The sequence below is a fragment of the Scophthalmus maximus genome, chromosome 15, assembly GCF_022379125.1.
Source record: "Scophthalmus maximus strain ysfricsl-2021 chromosome 15, ASM2237912v1, whole genome shotgun sequence".
NCBI lineage: Eukaryota > Metazoa > Chordata > Actinopteri > Pleuronectiformes > Scophthalmidae > Scophthalmus > Scophthalmus maximus.
In genome coordinates, this window is record NC_061529.1 from 11,263,456 (window position 1) to 11,286,049 (window position 22,594).

General features: G+C 45.3%; 1 protein-coding gene across 6 annotated transcripts in view; it reads right to left on the bottom strand.

The window, feature by feature from the left end:
* Positions 1 to 22,594, bottom strand: part of mnat1 (MNAT1 component of CDK activating kinase) — a 58,542-nt gene that overhangs the window by 1,204 nt on the left and 34,744 nt on the right. For 5 of the 6 annotated variants that reach the window (XM_047337551.1, XM_047337550.1, XM_047337552.1 and 2 more), the window contains 6 exons: positions 21,867 to 22,019; positions 21,342 to 21,454; positions 20,669 to 20,772; positions 20,350 to 20,490; positions 18,790 to 18,921; positions 10,700 to 10,821 (listed from right to left, as the gene is read on the bottom strand). In XM_047337551.1, the coding sequence (XP_047193507.1) occupies positions 10,700 to 10,821; positions 18,790 to 18,921; positions 20,350 to 20,490; positions 20,669 to 20,772; positions 21,342 to 21,454; positions 21,867 to 22,019 (765 nt within the window). The remainder of the gene's footprint in view (positions 1 to 10,699; positions 10,822 to 18,789; positions 18,922 to 20,349; positions 20,491 to 20,668; positions 20,773 to 21,341; positions 21,455 to 21,866; positions 22,020 to 22,594) is intronic. The other variant, XM_035609724.2, reaches the window with a different exon arrangement.

Consider the following 22,594-nt stretch of genomic DNA (forward strand, 5'->3'; position numbering starts at 1 on the left):
GTGTGAGAGAGAGACAGACAGGCAGGAAAAAAAGATGTTTGTGAGGATGCATGCTGAATAGATCATATTTTTGCTTTGGTGTTTTGTGATTATCTAAGGTACTGTGGTCACTTCCTTGTAATAAAAACAACAACCACAATAAAAAAAAACCTTAACTGAAAAATAAAGTTGAACCATCGTGGATTCGCAGGCGTGACATTTATGAATATTACATGCAGGAGATGACCTTGTCACGTTTTATGACGGACAGTGAAAGTGAGCAGAGGAGCGGCGAGGGATGTCAGTCAGGTCTTGCACACAAAGACCACTCATCACCCACTAGAGAAACAACACAAGTTCAAAACAGGAGGCTCAGTGATTAATAATAACTTCATTAGGCCCAAGCTGCTGTAGCCTGTCCTTCAGAGCACTTGAGGGAGGTCTTCTCGTATGGCTTCCTGCATCAGATGAGTGCTATCTATTGATTATATTGTACTGGGCCTTTTTAATGGTGAAAAAAGTGGGCTATTTACAGCCCGGCTAAGTCTGCTCTTCCTGCTAATCTAATCCCCAAGCTACTCATGTGGTCATTCCTTCCAAGAAAGCTGAGAGCTCTGTGTAACTTTATACCTGCCTGCCCCTGAGGAGAGGGGGAGAGAGAGCAAGAGAGCAGAAAGAGAACATGAAGGAGAGGGAGGAAGAGGGAAAGGCGTGGAGGTGGAGGGGTGGGAAGTAGAGAGGGGAGGGAGGATATGAGGTGAAATCACCTTTGGGTATCATCATCACAAACCCTCTTCTCTTAAGCCAACCCCGTCTGCCCTCTGCTCACCCCTAACACCCGAGGTTAGTTCAGTTCTGCTCCATTAACTCAGCGGCTGTATCCGCATCTTCCTGTTAAGGCCAGCCACGTACATGTACGTACACAGTACCGGCTACAGAAGTTCACAAAGCTGAAAGATACACTTGACACTTTTCACATGACTGTACTTGACTATGCTGACAAATTAAGTGGACTGACAACACCTAGGACGTGCAACAACAAGAAATGCATAAAAAATGTGTGACACACTTTCCTACAAAAACAGACTCTTTACACTGCCTTCAATCATAAAACAAGACACACACACATACAAAATATCCCTCTGTAACAGACGCTTTGTGCCCCTCCGACGCTACTGTTTCACTGTGTGCATTAACACTCCACGCCCTCCCTCACCCCATCGCCCCCCGTCCCCTCTTTCTCCCTTTCTCTCCAAGGACTGGACTGCCTTTTGTTCGTAGGGCCCTGAAACCCAAGCCGTTTCGGCCGGTAACATCTTTCACTCTCCCGGCCCCACTGGAGCATTAGCTGCAACTCGATATGGGTCTTTTCAAAGCCTCGTATTATTGGGTAAATATGGGTCACTTTGGACTGGCCCATTATGTCGCTCGAGGGAGGGGGGGGGGAGACTAGTGCAGGTGATGAAGACAACTGAATGAAACAGTATGACAATGTGTGTATCAGACTGGTTTTCCATTAGTATACACAATCAGAGTGGTGATATATGTTTAGCCACCTTTTTCTCAGACGAACATCTCATCCCTCGCCATAGACAATGGGCAAGATTTGCTGTAACAATCCTTTGAGTGTATATATTCTCAAAAGCAAACTACGTGATGAAGTGCTCGCATTATTTTTTCAACCTCTACTCAGGCCATGTGATATTGGCTTTCTCTTTCAAAAATCCGAGTGCAGCTGGATCAAAACTGTTGAGCGCTAACAGTATTTTTCCACTTGAGTCTGGAACTCTTAATACCTGGGCAACGTCTCCTGCTAATGCTAATAAACAGTCTGAGATTTTCCTGACAGGACAACCAAAGTATTCCCCGCTCCCGCTGCCTGGAAAACACCGCAGAGCCCCATCTCTAATTCAAAGTGAAAAGATAAGTGGCGAAATGTTCCGGCGGGTTCCGTGTGATTTCCAGCTGAGAATGTGTGGCTCCTCTTTGTGTTTGGATCAGCGATGCTGCTGTGGAAATGGGGGGGGGGGGATTCGGCTTCTTCAGGGAAATAGCTGCAAGGCTGTGACTCCCGAGGGGGAAAGAATAAAAGTAGATATCAGATGGTGGTGCAGATTGTTTTGGGGCTCTTGTCTAGACTCCACGTGTTGGCTGGAATTGGATTAAGAAGAGCTGTGGAAGCCCGGGCTTGATGGAAAAGAGGCCTGTAATACTACAAAGGTTATTTGAGCAGGCAGACACTTAATCAACATTCAAACCGCAGAGCAGAGACACAAGACAATGGAGAAATCTGAATCCGTCTTGAACAGCACTCACTGTACAACTGCTGTCTGTGGTTTGGCTGGTTTCATACATGAAGACCTAACATTCATGTTCAAAACTGAGCAACTTCAAAGAAGCTCAACTGGCTCCTTCGATGGAACAGAAAACTTCCATCGATGATGAATGAATAAACAGGATTTTCTCAGAGAATGAATTAGTTCTGAATGCCTCGTATATTTTTCCTTTAAAGTCTTAGCACAGACCTGAGACCAGGTTTCACCTGTCCACTTTCACAGCAGTCCCTCACTTAATCCTGGGTCAGTATTTGTTTTTACAGCACAAAGGATCAGAGGCCTTTTGGATTCAGCTTGACGTCAGCATGATTCACGACTCAGACAGGGTACACTGACTTTCAGGCAGTTGGGGAGATGAAACTTTGTATTCTGTTGAAACCACACAGGAAAGAAAAAATATGCCTACAAAGACAAATCAATAAATCTTACCGTACCTGAGATAGCTCCAAGGACTGGAGCCTCATTACCTATGTTTATTAGAGCGCAGGAGCTTAGACTGGTGTGTTTGAGTGCTCAAAGAGGGCGACTAACAAGCATAAGGCTGGCTATATCTGAACAGAGGCTGAAAGACTAGTGTCCGGAAGTCTTCCTTTAGCAGTTGACTCCGGCAGTGGTTGAGGATTCCTGGCCTGGGAATGATGGTGGCCGGTGGAGGGGGGGGGACGGGACACACACCTGCCAGATGATTTGTCATTATAGAGGGGTCAGCACTCAGCTGTCACCCCCTAATCACCCATCCTACCCCTTGAGTCCCCCCACCCCCTCCTCCTCCCCTCCCTCTGTTCACCCCCCAAACTCCACTCCAGTCCTCCAAAAACACCCCCTGCATTCCTCAGGCAGCTCCGGTTTCACTCACAGCACTGCTGCCCCATCTGCCCCTCCTTTCCTGAACTCTACCCTGAGAGAAAATGTACCCCTGTGCTGTGAGAGACACAGCACACTGAGCGCATTGTGTGGAAGTGCGATGTGTGATTATGCCCCCGTGTGCGTCTACACAATTCACGTGTGCGGATACATGTTTATCTAAGGACGGAGCTGTTTGTATCGATACAAACGGCGAACCGTCGGAGCAGAACTTTTACTCTTGGAGAATGTGTGAATTGGTCCATGCTGCGGTCTAGAAACAAAACCCCCGCAGACAAGCCAAACACAGAGGACTCTCACAGGTATACTATATCTGTCAACAGTGGTCTTTCTTCACCACGGGCCATAGGTCACACTCTTCCATTGAACGCAGCTTCCTCTGGGACGTGCGAGTGTGTGTATGTGTGAGATCCTCAACCATTAGCCTACCCACTGTCCAGCAGATTAATTCAAGTTGTACTGTGGAGTGGAGGCTCAGTACAGCTACGTCATATCATGACGCGTCTACAGACTCATCTGTTATCAGGTAGCTTATCACCACCACCGACGGGCTGAGTCTGTCGCTCCGCATCCTAAACGGGTGGAGGACGGGGTGCTGGTATCACTAACACTTAGTTAGAGGGGCGAACATGTTTATGGTGTTAACAGAAGCTATGGGTGACACTTGACATTGACAGTTATAGAAATACATTCTCTTGTAGAGGGACTAGCGATCTATAAGTTGTTCTCAAGACGGCAGTTTGTCGGCATCGTGATAACGAGATTAGACGTACGCATGTTTTATGTTACTGGAAGACAGAATTGTGAGAGGTGCCTATGATAAAGCCCTATTGTGCTCCAAGTGTCACCTGCATCGACTCATCCAGCGCTCACTGGTGTCTCAGTCCTGCACTTCTTCTGTCTAACCTGATGGGGGCGGTAGAGGCTGGCTGACTGGCTTCTGGCCACTGGTTTCACACCTATCCGCAGCAGCCCTGGGGCTTGGAGTGGCATCACACACCCTGCTAGCCACTTGATACAGAGAGCATCTTTCTCTTGTCTCCTGAGCTACCACTTGATAACTCTGCCCCCCGGAGAGCGTAGAGGAAGGAGGACTGAGGCAAACTGGACCGGAGAGGAAGGTTAATGACATGACATTGGCGTCGTCGTTAACCAAATGGGGCCGTAAACAATGGAAAGACATATGCTGCCCAGTGAATGGCTGCTAACACAAGGCACACCCATACAAGTACACACGGCAGAAGAGCCTTGACAGTTGGATGTAACATCACCGATACAGAGAGGAAGAATAGAGTTTTCCCGGGGGGGGGGGGGGGGGGGGGGGGGGGGGTTTGCCTCCACAGGTATCAGTTACTGATGCACCTCATGCACTGGGGAGAGGATTTCAATCAGGAAGAAAGATGGGAAAAGAGCACATAAGGGAGGGGGGACAGAGGAAAACAAAAAGGCAGGTAAAGGTAGAGGAGGGGTAGGGCGATCATTCATACATCATAGAGAAAAAGTACCTACTAGCATGAGGCGTGCATGAGGCGTGCATGACAGGTCCACACAGTCAAGCTCCACATGACGGGAGTTTGTTTTCTTTCTACAGCTCTTAAGGGGGGAAAATGAGCCAGCTAATCCCCATGTACATTGACAGGCCCTTTGCCCAAGGGGGAAGAGCAGGAGAGGCACAGAGCTGTGGGTGTTTGTATGAAACACACACAAGGTCAGTTTGTGTATACATAGTTGCAACCCTGCAGCATGCAAACCTAAAGACAGTGTTTGGCTTCTTTGCAAACCTCTACACAAATCATTGTGTTAAAATAGTCAGGAGACATCACCTCACTCCTCGCTGGGTGTTGACCCTGCCTCTTCTAGGCTATGACACAAATAAACATGGAAGAGAGAGACGGTTATCCCCGGAGTTCCCTGTTCACGGGTGTCCTTCACTGGCAATGGCCTGGTTTGGCCTGGCCTTGGTTCATCTCAGGAAGAGACAGCTGATCTGTCTGGCACAAGACCCCAAGAAGGAAACAATAACACTAAAAGCAGACCTCTTTCAGATGACCAGAATACACAAAAGACAAATGCACCTCCTGCTCTGTCATTCTGTGGCGCTTCTCCTCTTTTCCGCCCGCTCTCTGGGTCAGAAATGACTCACCCACAAGTAAAACGCCTCTGGTCAACTACAGCGTGCGCTTTATTTTGATTCGTACTTCAAGAGAAGATCAATATTTGCACAGACCTATGGGAGGAGAAAACAATAGTGATCTGGCTTCCACCAGCTCTGTCTGTTAATGGTCTGTTTACTGAGACATACAGGATAATGGCCTGGGTGGGGGCTGGAGGACAGTGGCCACGCTCTACTCTATTTCTGATCTAGTTAGTAACGAAGAAAGAAAGCGCCCACAGTACAAGAAGCGGGATACCAAAGCAAGGCAATGGCAATGTGCTGTGAAGACGGTGCATCCTGTTGACACGGAGGGTTTTGCAAGTCAAATAGCTGCACTCGAGACTCCACACCTTTATACTGCCTGCGCTCTCTTTTGGCTATGCAAATGTTAAATCTGCAGTCAAGCTTTTCAATCGAAGCTATGGAAACACTTAAATCATCAGACAAGCACTGCATTGATGTCTTTCGTTGCTGGCTATGTTGGCTCTGGTAACATTAGGCACTGCCACGCGCAGTGAGTGTGTGTCGCATGGAAGAACGGAGGATATCAGATATCTGAGAGACCAAGTTCAGCTTCAGGTCTTGGGTATGGTGGCAACCCCAAAATATTTACGGGAAATCCCTATTGTTATGCAAGAGCCAAATAAACCATTCCCATAAATGGTGCTATTTGGCAACATCACACAATATGTTAATTGGCGGAACAAGGGCAAAATATGTGCGTTGAGACATTATCTAATAGTAGTAAAAGTAGATCAAAGACCGCTGCTTTTAAGGGAGTTCATCTGAGGTCATGCTAACCGGCGCCTCAATCTCCAGCTCATAACTTAGGCATCAAAGCTGCGTTTGTGTGAGAGAGTGTGAGTGCATGGCTATTTGAGGCCCAGAATACGAGACCCATCTCTCTAAGGTGCCATCACTCTGCTCCCGTCACTCTGATCACTCTGACGTTCTGGTGCTGCACCTCAGGTTCCCTGCGGTCAGTGACCTCTGATCCCTTCCCCCTTGCAGGCCCATCAGATGGATATGTGCCCTGCAGGGATCAGAGAACCTGGGATACACGGAAAAGCTATTCATGGCCATTTCTAGAGATTCCTCTGGAGTTCTCTGCGCACACAGTGAAAAAGAGGAATATCATGGGTAACTTGCACTTTCATCACAGAGCGAGAGGGGAAAGCAGAAAAGGAAAGAATGATTTGTATGCAATTCAAACCTCATATACTCTAATTTAGTGATGGCAGAAATGGATTCAAGAGTACTCTATGGACCATGTTTAGTGGTCCTGCAAACGACGAGAGCCAAATCCAGGGTCACTGGTACTGTTCTTGGCCAGCGCGGCTCATCCAGAGCTGGAAAGATGGAGAGCTGAGAACTGGAGTCAGCCCAGCCCGGCAGGGAGAGGTTAGCAAAACCGACTGCCAGGAACTAAGGGCTGTATGGCACCACTGACTACTCTGGATATCTCCCTCCCATCAAAGCACTTAACATGCAGTATAAGCTAACACACAAACAAACATACAAACAAACAGATACACACACCATTCACATAAACACTCAGACGCCAAGGGATGCTTGGAAATCTAGAGGCATGGGGAGAGAATCACTCAAAGACCCATTAACCCCTGGCTCCCAACCAGAACAGTGAGCAGGCGTCCTTTAAGTACACGTTAAATGTAGCTGCTCTATGTGTGTGAGCATGTGTTTGTGCTATGCCCATAAAAAGATCAAGTCATTTTAAATGAGGACTTAAAGGAAGTTTCCAGGGGATGAAAACGACGGGCTGTCCTCCATGTTCATGGAATAAGGTCACAGCAGACTACCTATTGCTATTTAACACATGAGCTAATCTGTTTTGGTGAGGCCAAGTCCTCTGAGGACTACTTCCTTGTGTAGGGAAGTGCATCCCCAGGAGAAGAACTCCAGACTAAACACTCTGCTCATTCAGCTGCTCCCCTTCACCCCACCGACAAGAGAGGGACGTGTGACGAGCACTCCCAACAGAAGACCTAATTTTTTCCACCAATTATAGCAAGCAATGCGGAGTGGGGGAGGAGGCAAAATTTCAAAATATTATACACACTGGCATTTGGCGTTGAGCAACCTCTGTCAGAAAGAGATGGGCTAATTTCAGGGCGACCTGTGCCAACACAAACAACTATTCTGGCTAGCTTTCATTGTCAGCACTTGAGGTTTGAGTCAAATTCTTCAACGCTCCGCAGCCAATTTCTCTTTCCCCTATTTTTTCCCCCCAAATGACTTGTCCTTGTCCAAGATCCGAGTCAGTCTTTCATCGCCTATACAGTCGGAGCTCAAAAAGGATTCTTGTAGAGAACAGACTCGGACCCAGCTGCTCCTACACACAGAAACACAATTGATCCAAATAATCAACATGAGTCTACATGAACTTGTGTACTTATTGTAACTATAATATAAGGGCATGACTTCATTTATGCAATTTATTTTGTTGTCTGGACGTGCTTCCATTCAGGTTATGTCCATCAGCAAATGCAGAGTCGCTGAGAGGAGGCGGGGGGTTAAATCAGCTACCGCTGAAGTCTCTGGCTGCTGTGTGTTGAGATTCATGTCACTGCCATGTCAACATAAACATCATGTGTTTCTGTTTCTGTCTCCAAAGCACTATTTACTTCTACTTTGATTTTGTTTATTGAAGGCTTTTACTGTTCAAGATAAAAGCAAAGAGCCATGGAGGGACATTTGGTTGCAGTAGTGTTACATTCATAGTCTGCTCATAATTCTCAGGGTTCACGCATGGTTCTGGGGGTGTGCCAGTCAACGAGATGGACAGCACTATACTGCCTTTAAAGAAACCTCACACAGTCAGGGACCAATCCTCCGTGGTAAATCATAAGCACCTATGCACATCAGGGGAGGAACATTTGGTTATGAATGTGTGTGTGAAGGAGGGGTGGGGGCTGAATGGGCACTTTTGGAACATGCAGCCTTCACTCTGCTCCAGTATTGAGGCAGCTGTCTTTAATATAAGCGCACAGCTCAGCCCATATTTATTCAGGTACAGCTGACAGAGGGAGAGGGAGAGAGAGAGAGAGAGAGAGAGAGAGAGAGAGAGAGAGAGAGAGAGAGAGAGAGAGGCGTGGCCCCTCTTTTTCCTGGCAGCCCTAAAGCACTCCTGCGGTTTTTTTGGGGGGGAAAGGGACAAGGCGAAAAAGACAGACACTGAGACAGAGGAGGGTGAGTTGAAAGAAAAAACATGGCTCCAGTCAGTTCTGTGTGGACTGGACATCCCATGGTAGGGACCGGATCCAGAGACCCCGGGGGGGGGTTGCTGCTCCAGGGAGGGTGCATTGGCTCACTTCTCTTTCTCTAGTCTCACTTGTTGGCTGTGTCCAAGACAAATGACCAATGGTGCTGCTGTCACCGTGGGCCTTGACCAAGACAAACAGCCTTGTTTTAAAATAAGTACCTGCCCCCTCTCAGTGCCTTTCACCTCATCCACGGTCAGGCAAATCAGCAACTCCTCACACATTCAAGCATATTCCCTTCACAGGTCATAGGACTGGAGCTAGAGTCCAATGCTCTGCACAGGGGACTCACTTTTCACCCTCTCAACGCAGTCTGCCTTCTCTCTCTCCTCCCCACACACACTTGTGAATATTCACCACATCACACATGTTCCATTGTGGCAAAAATGCTGAGACTGCAATAACAGGGGTGAGTGTGAGTGTGTATGATAGAAAATGTACAGAAGCTTTAAAGGACACCGTCTGCGATCATGTGTAAGTGCGAGCTTGAGAGTCTATGTTTATGTGAGCTTGCATGCACAAAAACTTAACATAGCTGTGCAGAAGTGTCGGCACTAGTACTCGCTTTTACTTTAAAGCACATTACGTCTTGGGAGTTGTTGTTTGTGTGAACGGGCTTTTCTGTGACACTGCCCCGCGATGAGATGGGTGTTCCTGAACTGAACCTCATTTATCTCTGTGGAGTCCTTCCTCTCAAGCATCGGTCTTCCTGGACCCCTGGACTGCTGACACCCCCACCCACCCTATCTCCTCTGAGCTCCAGCATGCGGCAAAAATTGTCAGATGCGTTTCATCTGCATATTGATCAGCCTGGCCAAAAGAAGTAGGACCTCAGCACTTCACTGAATACATAATGCAAATAAGTGCCAGTTGTTCTGCTTAATCTCTCCTGCAATCCTTTAAGGAAAACATACCACCTGAAGTAGGTACTTTCCCAGGTAATTAGGAAAAAGTCAGTAGCACCTTTTATCTGAAAAACAAAGAAACTTGAAAAACCCTAATCCTAGAAATGTTGACATAATGTTCAGATGCGCACATCTCAGCCAAATGAAGGTCACTGTCAGGGTGAAGCAGTGGTGAAAGTCAATGAGCTCACCTAAAAAGAAAATGACCCCCTTTTGCTACTATCACCCAATAAAAGCAGGTCGCTCTCAGTGTGTGGGCAGGTTTTAGTGCCAGCCAGATGCAGTGCAGACGGCCGGGCGCTGGGCTGTCTGATGGATAGCTTACATTCGGTGAGGACTGGACCAATGGCGTCGCGGATTGATTGGCCCAAAGGGGCCGTCGGGGAGAGAACTTCCTGTGTGTGTTAATGGATGCTCCTGCAGAGGCACTGTGGCGGCTTGTGGCAGGGTGATTGTTGTTTCTCTCCCATCGCTCTCTCTCTCACTCCCCCCTTCTTACAGCCCTCCTCCACCTCATTTGCTCTCACTCTCCCAGTTAATCAGAGGAGAATCAAGTGAGACAAGCCAGGCTTCCCAAGCAGACCGACTTTCTAGCAGCTCTCTAACCATGACACCAAAACCTTTACAATGCACTGTAACTATGTGGTGAATTTAAAAAAAAAAACATTGACTGAAGTTTTACCTGTTCCACAGTTTCATAAAGTTTCCCCAAAAAAATTAGCCGATACCGAGCGACTAATTCATAGAAAGGCCCCTGGAATCAACTCCTTAAATTGGTTCCAATTATAATGTAAACCGATACAGTTTTCTTTTGATTTATTTTGAATTCAATTAATTCTAATTAACTACTTAAAAAGAGTGTTCAAGTGGGTGTACTGCAGGTCAGCTTATTTGTTACTCAATATTTACACGGTTTTGGAAATCAACACCTACTTTTTAAATTTGACAGAGCTAACTAATCTTAACTGATCTTTGACTCGGATATCGTAAAACATTCTTGGCCCCAAATAACATAATTCTCTCCAGGAAACTTATAGAGAACATATAAGGAAGTAATGAACCTGTTACTGTCAGTCAACTCAACAACTGTTCTAAAGTCAATGTTGAATTTAAATATAAGTCAGTGTATGCCTTGAAGGAACCAAATGTGCAGGTAAGATTATGTAAATAAACTTGTACCCGACTCTGCTCAGTTGCTCCAGTTCAGGCACTGGGGGTCCGTAGGTTTCAACGTGAAGAGGCTTGTAGTGGAACAGCACATCCTCTACCTTGGGCACAGCCACGAGAGACACCGTCTGACGCTGAAAGAAAAAAACACAACAGAGAGACAACGTTCAACAAGGGACAATAATCTTCATTGTCTCTGTTTGGTATGGAGGCGACAATGGAAACTCCAGCTAAGGCATGATCAGAATGACAAAGAGAAAAACAATTTGGAAAAGGCTTAATGTCAATCAAACTGCAGCATTAACCAACGGTTCTTGACAGACTGGTTTTGTCGGACGACATTTTCACGCCACAGTTGGTTTGATGGGACAATGACTGGGCATGTTTGTTGTGGTCAATACACTGTCGGCAACTCAACATCTATTACTGATGAAATTCTGAACAAGAAGAAATGAATATTAACGTCATACAGAAAAACAGTGGTTGGGTTGATGAGAAAATTTAATGCCCGATAACAAAACACACACATTGGATTAAACATGACTATTGGCTATTTCCATGACAGCAAAAGACAAATCAATTAATAAAATTGTATATGTGTAGGAATTGCCTTGTTAGCTATGATAATTTGCTATTGTGATTGTCTTTTATTGGAATCATCTGAAAGAACATCCATCCCACCCAGGTGAATCAGAATGTCAGGTTTCAGCTTACAAAAGTTATCCTGTTTGGTCTCCGACAGTCATAAGCCTTGCATGGCCAAGGACTGAAAACTGTAGTCTGTTCAATAAAACCCCTTCAATGTATAATTGCTAAAAGTTGAGATTTCAGTCAGGCTACTCCAGTTCCTAATACTCATGACCATGGGGATCGAGTGCAAATTATGGTACTTCTTAAGGACACAGTAGAACTTTTGGATTTGGGGCTCTGCCATCAAAAGGGGAATTTCCACACAGCTTCAGACCACAATGTTTTCTCCAGCATTAAAGCTGATGAGACTCAAGAGTACGAGCCAGTCATGAAACAAACCTGGAATTAAAAAGGATGATGTCCAAACAAACGGGGACTATTTTAGAGAGTACAACAGAAACAAAAAGGGGAAGATGAAAACTTAAAAGAGATAAAGCAAAGAGAAGAGTAAAGGGGAGGGGAGTATAAACAACAGAACACTGAATGAAGCTGATGAAAACCAAACTAAACGAGTAACATGTGGTCCGGACTGTCTGCCCTCACACATGCATTTGGCCAATGCGAGCGCACACGCGGGGAATAAAGCAACCGAGGCTGGGCTGGAAGTTGAAAAAGCATCACACTGAGGTGGCAATGGATAAAGTTTCTTAGCCAACCACAACACGGTGGTCACTGCGCAAACCAGGCCGGAGCGTATGACAGATACATACACACAAGGAAAAAAATTATACTAATCAATTACAGGATTGGAATTTTTAATACAAAACCACACATGCAGTGATTTCCCAGAAGGACTTTGAACTACCTTAACAGAACGACCCTAAACCTGTAGCATTTTGCAGGGGTTTAGAGGTGCAGGTGGGGGGAGCGGCAGGGGTAGTGACAGTGGCAGTATATTAAAAGTAAGAGAGTGGGGTTTTCCAGCTGAGACATAATGGAAGTTGAATATCTACTCAAACAACAACATGTCTATTTTGCTGCGTAGCCCTTATGTTTATGAAACTGCAAAAAGTGGAATATTACTCTTTCTAACTTTTCTTGATTAAACCAAATTAGTAATCAAATTGGTCGCATCAAACTCCTGCTCCTTGACTGTAAAGGAAGCCAAAATCTGACTAGTACCAATGTTTGGTCATTTGTACAACAAGGAAAAAGCAACAGCAAAGTATGTTAGTATTACAGCCCATTGCCCAGTTTTTAAACGGTTTCCTTTAAAACAGAAAATACTACAACCCTCACTTCATTGAACCTTTAACCCCAAGGTGCCAGTGATCCCCTGTCCTATCCCATCCATTCATCCAACACAGTGGAGCCCCACTACAGGCTAATGAAACCCATACCCCGTCACTCTCACTCTCTTTCGCACTCCTTTCGGTCTCTCCATCCATCTTCTTTCAGACTTTCAGCACTGTTGACTCCCCTTGCTGCACAAATCAAAGAGACGCACTGGGACGATGGGGTAGAGGGGAAGCAGAGGAAAAATCTACGATGTTGGAGAGGTAGGAAAGGACAGCAGCAAATGGGGAATTGCAGATAGCTAAAGGGCAGTAAATTAAATCTTTTAGCGATACAGAGCAGAGCCAACCCTTGGAGTGCATACATTTCTGTTGCATTCCTCTGCAAGGGCACCTTGAAAACTGACAGACTCCCATCACATCAAAATACATGCACACACAAGACAAGGTTTTGCTCTTGTGAAGAATTTAACAAATTTAGTTAATTAAAGATTTGTACTAAATCTTAACTGCTTTAATACAAGACAAGCTGTCAGACTTTCCAGGTAACGCAGAGCTGTCCTCCTCCACTTTCAATTGTGAACCCATCGCATCCTATTAAAATCTTGTGTGAATTACGGCATTTGAATGTTGTTTTGCAAATGCTTCGGTGAACGAAAGCAACAGAAGGGGAGAGAGTGTGGACCCCCAGCCGGGCCCAGCAGAGCAGAGATGACTGAGGGACTAGGGGACACTGGAACAACAGCAATGCAAGAGCCAACACAAACATCTGCTTTTCACATCACAGAGGCCCATCTCTCTACCTATGCAAAATTATGTGTGCCCTCGCGATGCTTTCAAGTTTGTGTATAGCTTGTATTTAAGACTCTTATAATACCCCTGTGACACTAAAATGAAACTCTGGGGTCCATCAATCTTAATAAAACTGCAGGGAGGATGATTTAAGGAAATCACCACTGTGCCGAAGGGGGTATTCCTCTTATCCTCTTGCGTCCAACCTCAGATCTAGATAGATTCTTACTGGTCCAGTTGCTTGGACGTCGAGGAGTGGGACCATTTTAAAAGTTAAAGTGAAGCAGTCGCTGGTGCCCACCCTCATGTTGGTGGAGGGGACAGGTGTGTTGGCTTGTGCTGTCAAGCATTCTATGCCTCTTAGGGGGGGTTAGCCCATCTGACAGAGTGATGCGGCGGACATTCATGTGACTTTTATGGGACAGGGATCTTGTAAATGTCACGTTACTTTTAAGGTATGAGAGGTCTGCCCCTAAGGCACAGCACACATCGTGCTGAAGTCTATTAAAAACATGAGATCGTTTCGTTTTTGCTATAGGTGCTCATTAATTTTGGAGCCTTATCATTGAGGAGCCTGTTATATTTTTCTCAATTATTCCTTAAAAACTTTTTTTTAAATATTTTTGATGCAACACAGTTTTCTTACCTAACCTAAACACCACATGCTTTTCATCTGCTCACTAATGCTGCTGAACTACTCCTATGCCTTAGACATTTGTATTTTTCTTATTTTGTTGAAAAACTGGAATGTGCTGAATTATACATTTTTTAATAGAGAAACTGAACAGGAGAGGAAACTGGTCCAACAATCCCAATCCTGATCAAAAGCTGAATGGTAAAAATCTCATATTGTGGGTCACCACACGAAAAATGTGCCTCACATATACACACACACTGCACAATCATCAGCAGTCTCCAGGCCGCCCATCTCTCCCCTGACTTTGCAGCTCAGCTGGACACATCAAGGTCACGCACAGACTAACCTCTTCACCACATCCACAGAAATACACACAAAACCACAAACACTCATTTGGTTCCCGAGGGTTTTTGGGAGCCACAGTTATCTTAAGCTGGGCCCCAAGGGCAGGGAGTCCACCTTCACTAATGAACAAGGTGATAATGACAACAATTAAACAGGGAAACAGTGGTCAAAATTGTATAGGGGATAAAATTAATAAACCTAATTAAGGGCCAGCCTAGTGCCATCCCATCCCCAGCCTTCACTTTCACCTTGTTGCCTGGCACTGCCAGTGCTTCTGTACGGATAAAGAGCTTTGGGCTACCTACTGGCCCGTTGAGCAGCAAGTAGCAAGTGTAAAAGCTGCTGCCCACATAGTGCCTCCCCTCTCCTTACAAGTTTAAATATAACCGCCTGACTAGTGGCAGCTGCCCCAGTGCAAAGCCCCTAAAGCTGACAACTCCTTTTTTATGCTGGGCTGGGCTAGGCCGGCTTGCCCACGGGCAAGGCTTGCTGAGGCCAGCCTAAACGGGGCCAAGCCTGGGGCAGGGGCAGACGTGTGAATGCCCACATGTGCTGGTGCCAATCAGGGCTGATGGTTCTCTTAACCACCTGAGCTGACCCTCCCCTCCCCACGCTCTTGCAGCTATCAACCCACATGCCAACAATCCAATAAAAAGGAAAGGCCAAAGGGCAAGGGTTATGCTCTCTCTCACATAAAACATACCATCTTTGGTTTGTGAAAGATCTGTACATGTAAACATTAGAAACAACAAAGATATAAATTTGTCTTAAGAGTACGAATTAGAGAAATTAATGATACTGACAAATTCTGACAGGCTGAGTTGCGGCGGGGAGTATATAGCGACAAACTTCCAGGCAAAACAGGTTAGGCCAGTCTGCCAGAATAAACTTCAGCAGAGCTCGGCCTGCACTGACGAATAAAGAGCAGAGGTCACTGTAGAGGACAACTTAACCAACTAAAACAGACCTGAGCAAACAAGCTCACAGTAAGAGTGAGTGTGTGTGTGTGTGTGTGTGTGTGTGTGTGTGTGTGTGTGTGTGTGTGTGTGTGTGTGTGTGTGTGTGTGTGTGTGTGTGTGTGTGTGTGTGTTGGTGCTTGAGTTTTCTATGGTTGTCAGATTCCACTGCCAAAGTGAAGAATGGAATAAAGCCAGAGAGAACCTGGGGTTATTTCTGTCATCTTCACATCTATGTTTAGGGATAAACTTTCCACCCACATTTGACTGTGTGTGTGAGTTGCACTGTGTGTGTGTGTGTGTTTGTGTGTGTGTGTGTGTGTGTGTGTGTGTGTGTGCGCGCGCGCGCGTGCCTCCCGCTTTCATTAGCACCCATGCTGGCCTCGTCAGGTATGTCAGCTGCTCTGCTGCCTGCGAGGAGTGGATTGGGCCACAGCAGTGCTGGAACCGGGAACATTCATTTAAGGTGGAGCTGAAAGCTGTCCCAAGGTGGAGAGTTTCCCCATCGGTCAACTGCTCTCAGGAATGAGACCGGACAGCAGCTGAGGACAAATCCTAACCTCATACACTTGGACCAGAAAACAGAATCACTTTATAGGCATAAACAAAGTGGAAGCTAAAATACCAACAACAACAATAAAAAATTGTCATGCAATGCTTAAACAAGACACGATTCACATGCTGATAACCCACAACTCATGTCTGTGTATTGACAGAGCAGGTGCCGATGACTCTCATCATCATGCTTCGCACCGGGGCTGGTCTTGTGTGTCAGACAACAACAAGCAACCTGTTTAAACAGCGAATAGTTGACTCCTTCCCACACACAGAGTCTCTTTTGATATCAGTGGACCTCTATTTTAAAAAGACACTTTATTCTTCAAAGGATGTTTACTCAGACTGGGTTAGGTGAGTGTGTGCGTTTAAGAGCATGTGCGAGAGTACCCACACATGGGTATGTGTGTGTGTCTTAGTTCAATGTAGTGCCTACAAAGTGAGGGATTAGGCGAGTGATTTCAGACCATTCCTGAGGCAAGACCAGGCCCATCCCGCCCCACATCACACCTGGACCGAGACTACTTTCCCTCAGGATCGGCCAACTTCCTTAAGCATCCATTTGACTGCATGTTAACACACAACCAGAATAATAAGGATCAAAGTTGCAGTCCCCGTCTTCAACTCCTGGAAAATCACCCAGGCTAAGAGCTGTGCCAGCATCGCTGAGATGTCCCCTCAAATGTTTCCAGTAAACAACATGACACAACTAGATGCAGCATTAGATCACTCTTTAAATAAGGACCGGAGCCATTGGGAAGCTGAAGAAGAATTGGCATCCTCACGTTCCACGGATCAGACAGCACAAAGACAGGGAGGATGTCATTCCACCAGTGACGGCTCACCTTGGCCTGGGGCAAAGCAGCTGGCTAAAGTGCTACAGGGAAGTTGGTGGTGGTGGTGGGGAGGTGAGGGAGGGGCACAATGAACTTTTGCCTTCGTCACTGGTGAACTTGCACATCATCAAAAATATCCAGTTTAAAAAAAGAAGAGAATGAATAAGCTCCCTCTCCATTCATCACTGTCACAATAGAACAGTTTCTCCTTTATGTACGTGCTTCAAAGGATTTTCCTGATACTCTGGCTTCTACATACAATTACTTATTGACCAAAACATATTCTGTTTATATTATTATAAAATAGAGAAAAAGTGATCCGAACCTCACAAGCTGGAGTCAGTGAATGTTTGGCATTCTTGTTTGATAATTGACAAAAATGCCAGATTATCAAAACCTTTTAATGTCAAATCAATTCACTAAATGAAGTCACTAAAGAAAGAAGTGCATATCAGCATAACTATAAACTCGCATCATACTAAAGTGGCCCGGCTTTAGAAATGTGTTTTTACATTTGCCTCCCCTAATTTCTGCTGGAGAAAAACTGAAACGCTGCTTGGAACAAGGGACCACAACCTAGCAGATAAACGAATTCCAGCAATCTGCAGGAATCCATCGCTCTGTGCTGAAACCGCACCAAGTCAAACAGGAGTCACTCTTATGGACTCTGAGATGAAGGGAAATCCAAACCCACACACTCCCCTGACTCAAGTCTCTCCGTCCAACACAGCAGATGCATGGTGAGAGCTCTGCTCCACCAACAGGAGCTCAGGGACGGGAGGATGAAGAGAAGTGGGAAGAAAGACACGAGGAAAAACAGCCACAAAAGAAGCCAAGAGCAACATAATCTTACAGTTTCTCTCTCCATCAGCAAGTTTAACTTTAGGGGGGAAGATTCAGCGTACCACATCTTCCATTTGGATAAATTCAATGTTTTGGGTAATTTTAAAAGTTGTCTCTCTGGTTTCTAATGAGTAAAGTTATGCTTTTTGTTGCATAGATTTTTACAGGATTCTATCATTTTTACCACTTGGTGAAATAATAAGTAAGAAACATTACAATGGGCAGGATAGTCAAACAAAGACAGTAAAAGATAAAGTTTGGTTATACCTGAGTCTGTCAAAACATACAGCTTGAGCCTAGGTGAGTACTAAGCAGATATCTCTCCCACGCACCACTGAACTGTGGGAAGACAACCATGTCTCATGAGGGCTGCTGTGGAAGGAGTGGGGGTGATGACACAGCCTATCTCATCAGAGTAAAATGAAAATAAACGACTGCAAACCTGAACGACAGCCAAGCGGAAGGTCTCTCCAGACTTATTGAGCACAGAGCTGCAAGCTCAGAATGACCGGAGCCCTGAGCCCACATGCTCTCTCTGTAGGTCACAGCACTTGCCCAGAGGAAACGTGATGACATGATTGAAAGGGTGACGGCCTGTTTCCACACTGAAGAAGCACCAGACACGGACCAACATGGTTTCTCTGAAGGTCTGGGCTGTTAACACCACTCTACTGTCAACAAGCCCTCCACATAAAGTTTAAATTAGAACTGAACTAAAAAAATAAAAAATAAAAAATCACACTATGACCTTCACCATTCAAAAACCACCTAACCTCCAGTGGATTGATGTGTGCAGCCATGTGACCTAAGCCTGCACGGGCTCGTTGTGAATATAGAAGCCCTAAACCTAATCTTCAATAGGAAGGTGTGTTTCACTGAGCTTACTCTGCTTTTACCTAAAACAGCAAGCCCAGTCAGATAAAGTTTCAGCAAAATTATGAAATTCGGGAAATAATGTTTCCACCTCATTAATCTCTATAAGATCTCTAAGGTCAAAACATTTGCATAGGTTGATTATTGCAATTCAAAAACTAAAATAATTACTTCCCACTGTCACTCAAGATACAAAAGATGTGAGCGATCTAGAAGCCTAATGATTAAGGTGCATACTGCATAGAACGCCAATGTCCGTGGTTTGTGTCCCGGCTGGGGAACCTTTGTTGCATATAATATCCCTGAAAAAGAGTTGATATGCCTAAATTGTTGCACTCACCATGTGGATTCCAGTTGAAAATAGATTTGTAGGTTTGACTGTCTGTTTCTGCTGTTCTATCTGTGTCTCCAGCTGGGCAGCTCGGACCTTGTGTTGGGCAAGCAAGATGGTGGCAGGAAGTTGAGACTGCTCCTGGAGAAACAAATGAGATTTGAGCTTTTATTGGAACGCTCATCTAGGTCAGTCGGTCGCAAACTGGGACCCGGGAAAAACATGTGAAAGTTAAATAATATTATTACTGTGGAGAAAACAAAAACAAGAGTTAGCTGATGCAATCGTGCTGACAATTATCATTCAACTTGGATCTCTAATTAGTTTTCTACCCCGGTCATTGTTCAAAGTTTCTGATAAAGTGCTTTATCAGAAACTTTTCTGCTCGGCAGAAGCAGCTGATCTGCACATATTGAGCACTTCTTCTCATGTAACAGTCATATGTTGAGAAGAGATGAAAACACATGCGCTGCGCACCCCCCCCCCCCCCCAGGATAACAGGAGAACTGATGCTTTCAGGCTAGCTGCCACATTATTGATGCAAGCCATATGAACAAAACTGTGGCACTGCAGGGGACGCTGCTTCAAGTGCACTGGGCCGCCTTCACCTCCATTAAATGCAAGGTCGGACATTTCAGTTTCTCCGGTGGAGTGTTGCCAAGCACAGTGAACTAAGAGCACAAGGCTGGACACGTTGTTCACTGATGATGTAGGACATTTTTGATAGGGTGGACAGCGATGGTGGGACAGTCTAGAGGTGTCTTAGCATTTAACAATCAACCAAAAGCCTTTTAATGGCTAAAACTAATAGGTTCTGCTCTGACTGCAAAAAATTGACAACCTTTACTTGTGTGGGTGACACTTATTTTGAAGAAGTACTCATGTCAATTTACATACTGTATTCTGTGACACCACATGGTTAACATGTGACTCATTTTACAAAGATCTTGAGGGGAAAGAAGTTAGTGAATAAAAAAATATATGCCTGCAGACACAATGTAAATTCAGTGTTTACATTTGATGAGAGCAATATTCAAGAAGTGTGTATATAATTGATTAGTTCACCACTGCTCCAGGAAATAGCAACAAAGAAGAAATCCAAATCCAAATACACGTGTTGGCATATGCTCGTGAGCTTTCTTGCCACAGGGACGTGCAGATGTCAGAGCTCAGGAGAGTTCCCCCAGGGGGTGAGAGCAGAGCTCATCTGGCTACAGTCAACAGGCCCTGTGCCTTAAACAAACAAATACACAGCTTAGCCTGCTATCTATGATGGTCCTTCAGCAGTCCGCTCTGCAGGAACAATCACTTCCAAAGCCTGCAGCTCAACACAATGGAGCCAAAAGGCTTTGGAATCACAGAATGAGAACAATGCAGCCTGCAGCACAATGACTGGTAATAAGCTCTTAATGACCTCACAGCCATGAACCCTGAGGCTGAGGGTGTGTGTGTTTTTATGTCTGTATGTCAAGCATCTGTCATAATGTGACTTGCACTTTGCTTGTCTTTTTGCATCACAAGACTCGGTTCTGTGGACTTTTGTACATGCAGCCCATGTGTGTTTCTCACCAGTTCATCCAGCAGAGCCTGCTTGTTCTTCCTCTTGGCCTGCAGCTGTCTCTGCTCATCCTGAAGCACATCCAGTCTCCGCTGCTCATTGCCCTGCTGCTCCAGCAACAGCAGCTCCTCCAGCTCCTCCTGCTCTCGGGTCTGAGGAGGAGACAGGTTAGCAAAAAGTTGAGCAAGTTGCATAAGGATTCACTTGTGAGCTACAAAGAAGCCACACTGTACTCGACTATACAGTCTGACCTCCCTAAGGAAATCCTATAATCATTTTAATATCACACTATAGTGATCAGTTAAGTCATTATCCATGTTTGGTACATACAAGTGTAGCTTTATTCTTCTGGATGAGATCTCTGTGCTCTCTCTGGTACTGCTCCATCTTCAGCTTGGTGTTCTCCACGTCAAGGTTGTTTGTCAGGTTGTATACTACATAGAGGAGACAAATCACTGTTCAGCCATCAAGGAGCTAAGTGTACAAAATGATGTTCAAGAAACAAAGACATTTCCATCTGAAGGAATGGTGCTATAATTGGGAGGGTTTAATATTTCTCTAAACTTAAGTGAAACAGATTCGCTCGGATGCACTAAAAGGAAATGTAAAGAGGAAAAATGTGTTGTTTTAAAGATTAAAAACAGCAAAGCTGGTTAGGTTTGAGTAAACAAATAAAATCACTGGTGCAAATCTTTGCACCAAACATAAAACTTAGACCACTGGAGCTTTTTTTTTTGCCCACAGTTAAAGAGTAAAGCCACTAACATATTATAGGATTGGCCACTGGGACAAATTGGAAGCAAGACTGACTGGCCACACCACAATCAACTCTCTCAATACGTCTAAGCAAAATGTCCATGGTGGTTTGCCAGTCAAGATGAGTTAGTGTTGGCAGAGCTACTCTCTGATCCATGCCCCTGGCAGACACGGGTGGCTGTTAAACATCAACCTATACAGCCAGAGTCGAGGAGAAATTATTTTGACTAGTAAGCATCCCTTTTACCCTCTGTTTCAGGAGGACGCCCCCAATCAGTGCCCCTACCAATGTCCTCCACTTGCTCCAGGTAGTCGTTATACTCTCTCAGGCTTGAGAAGTCAAAATCCCTCTTGTTGTATCTGCAGAGGAGGAACAGAACTCATGATACAAACAACAAGAAAAGTGAAGAAAGCAGATATGCACTGACATTAATAGCTTCCATTAAATAAACCATTTTATAAAACCATGTCTGCATACTGCCTAATAGGCACACATTAGTAGACAATTAAGGGGCTATTAAAGAACAGATGAGAGGGAGAGAGAGAGAGAGGGTGGGGAGGGGAGGGGAGGGGCTGCGAAGTAAAAACCTGGCAGGGAAAGACTTTTCCCGTTTGAGCCCCCCTTGGGGAGAGTCATTGTCTACAAAACAAACAGTGTAATGAGAAAGACAAAGGTAGCTTAAGAAGTGGGCGGCGGCTTGAGGTGACACATAAACACACAGAGCCGTGCACCTCACTCCCCCCCATCACCCCCCCACCCCCCCAAACTCACATCTTCAGCACCTTCTTGCGGATCTCCACCTCCTTATCTACAGTCGGGTCTTCGAAGAGCTGCACGCGGAAGTTGCTCTTCCTCAGGGGCGTGTCGCACTGCACACAGTTGCCCGAGCCGCGCACGAACAGCATCTCCACACAGTTCTCGCATCTGTGGGGGAGAGGAGACATCGTAACAGAAAAGCTGAGCATGATGTTTTCGGAGGTGACCCTATTGAGGCAGGCCAGAGAGTAGGCTGTGTGCGTGAGCATGAGCATGTGATAAAATATGTGGCTGCTGAAATACAATTTCCCTCACAGTAAAGCAACTTTTTAATGCCTGTAAGTTATCATCAGGCTCAGTGGGTGATAATAGGCCATATGAATATTTCCTCTGAGTGCTCAAAGATGGCTCATGGATTATGACTGGAATGTCGTTTAGGCTGCTTCCCACTCTCAGACAAGAGGAAATTACTCTGACACCCCATCAGTGGAGTGTCTGTCTGCCCTGGAAAAACATTTGCTTTATTGTTATTTCAACAGACCTCAGTCATTCTGCCACGTTGCATAATATGATAAAATCATGCTCAGTAATTCACAGTGCAGTCTATCATTATAAAAATGGACATAGTCTTACGCAGTTTGGGGAAGGAAAAGAAATGTCGTGTTTTCTTATTTCATTGTTAAATTGATATATCTTAAACTGAACTACTTTTATTTATCTAAAAGTCTGAGTTTAACATTTTT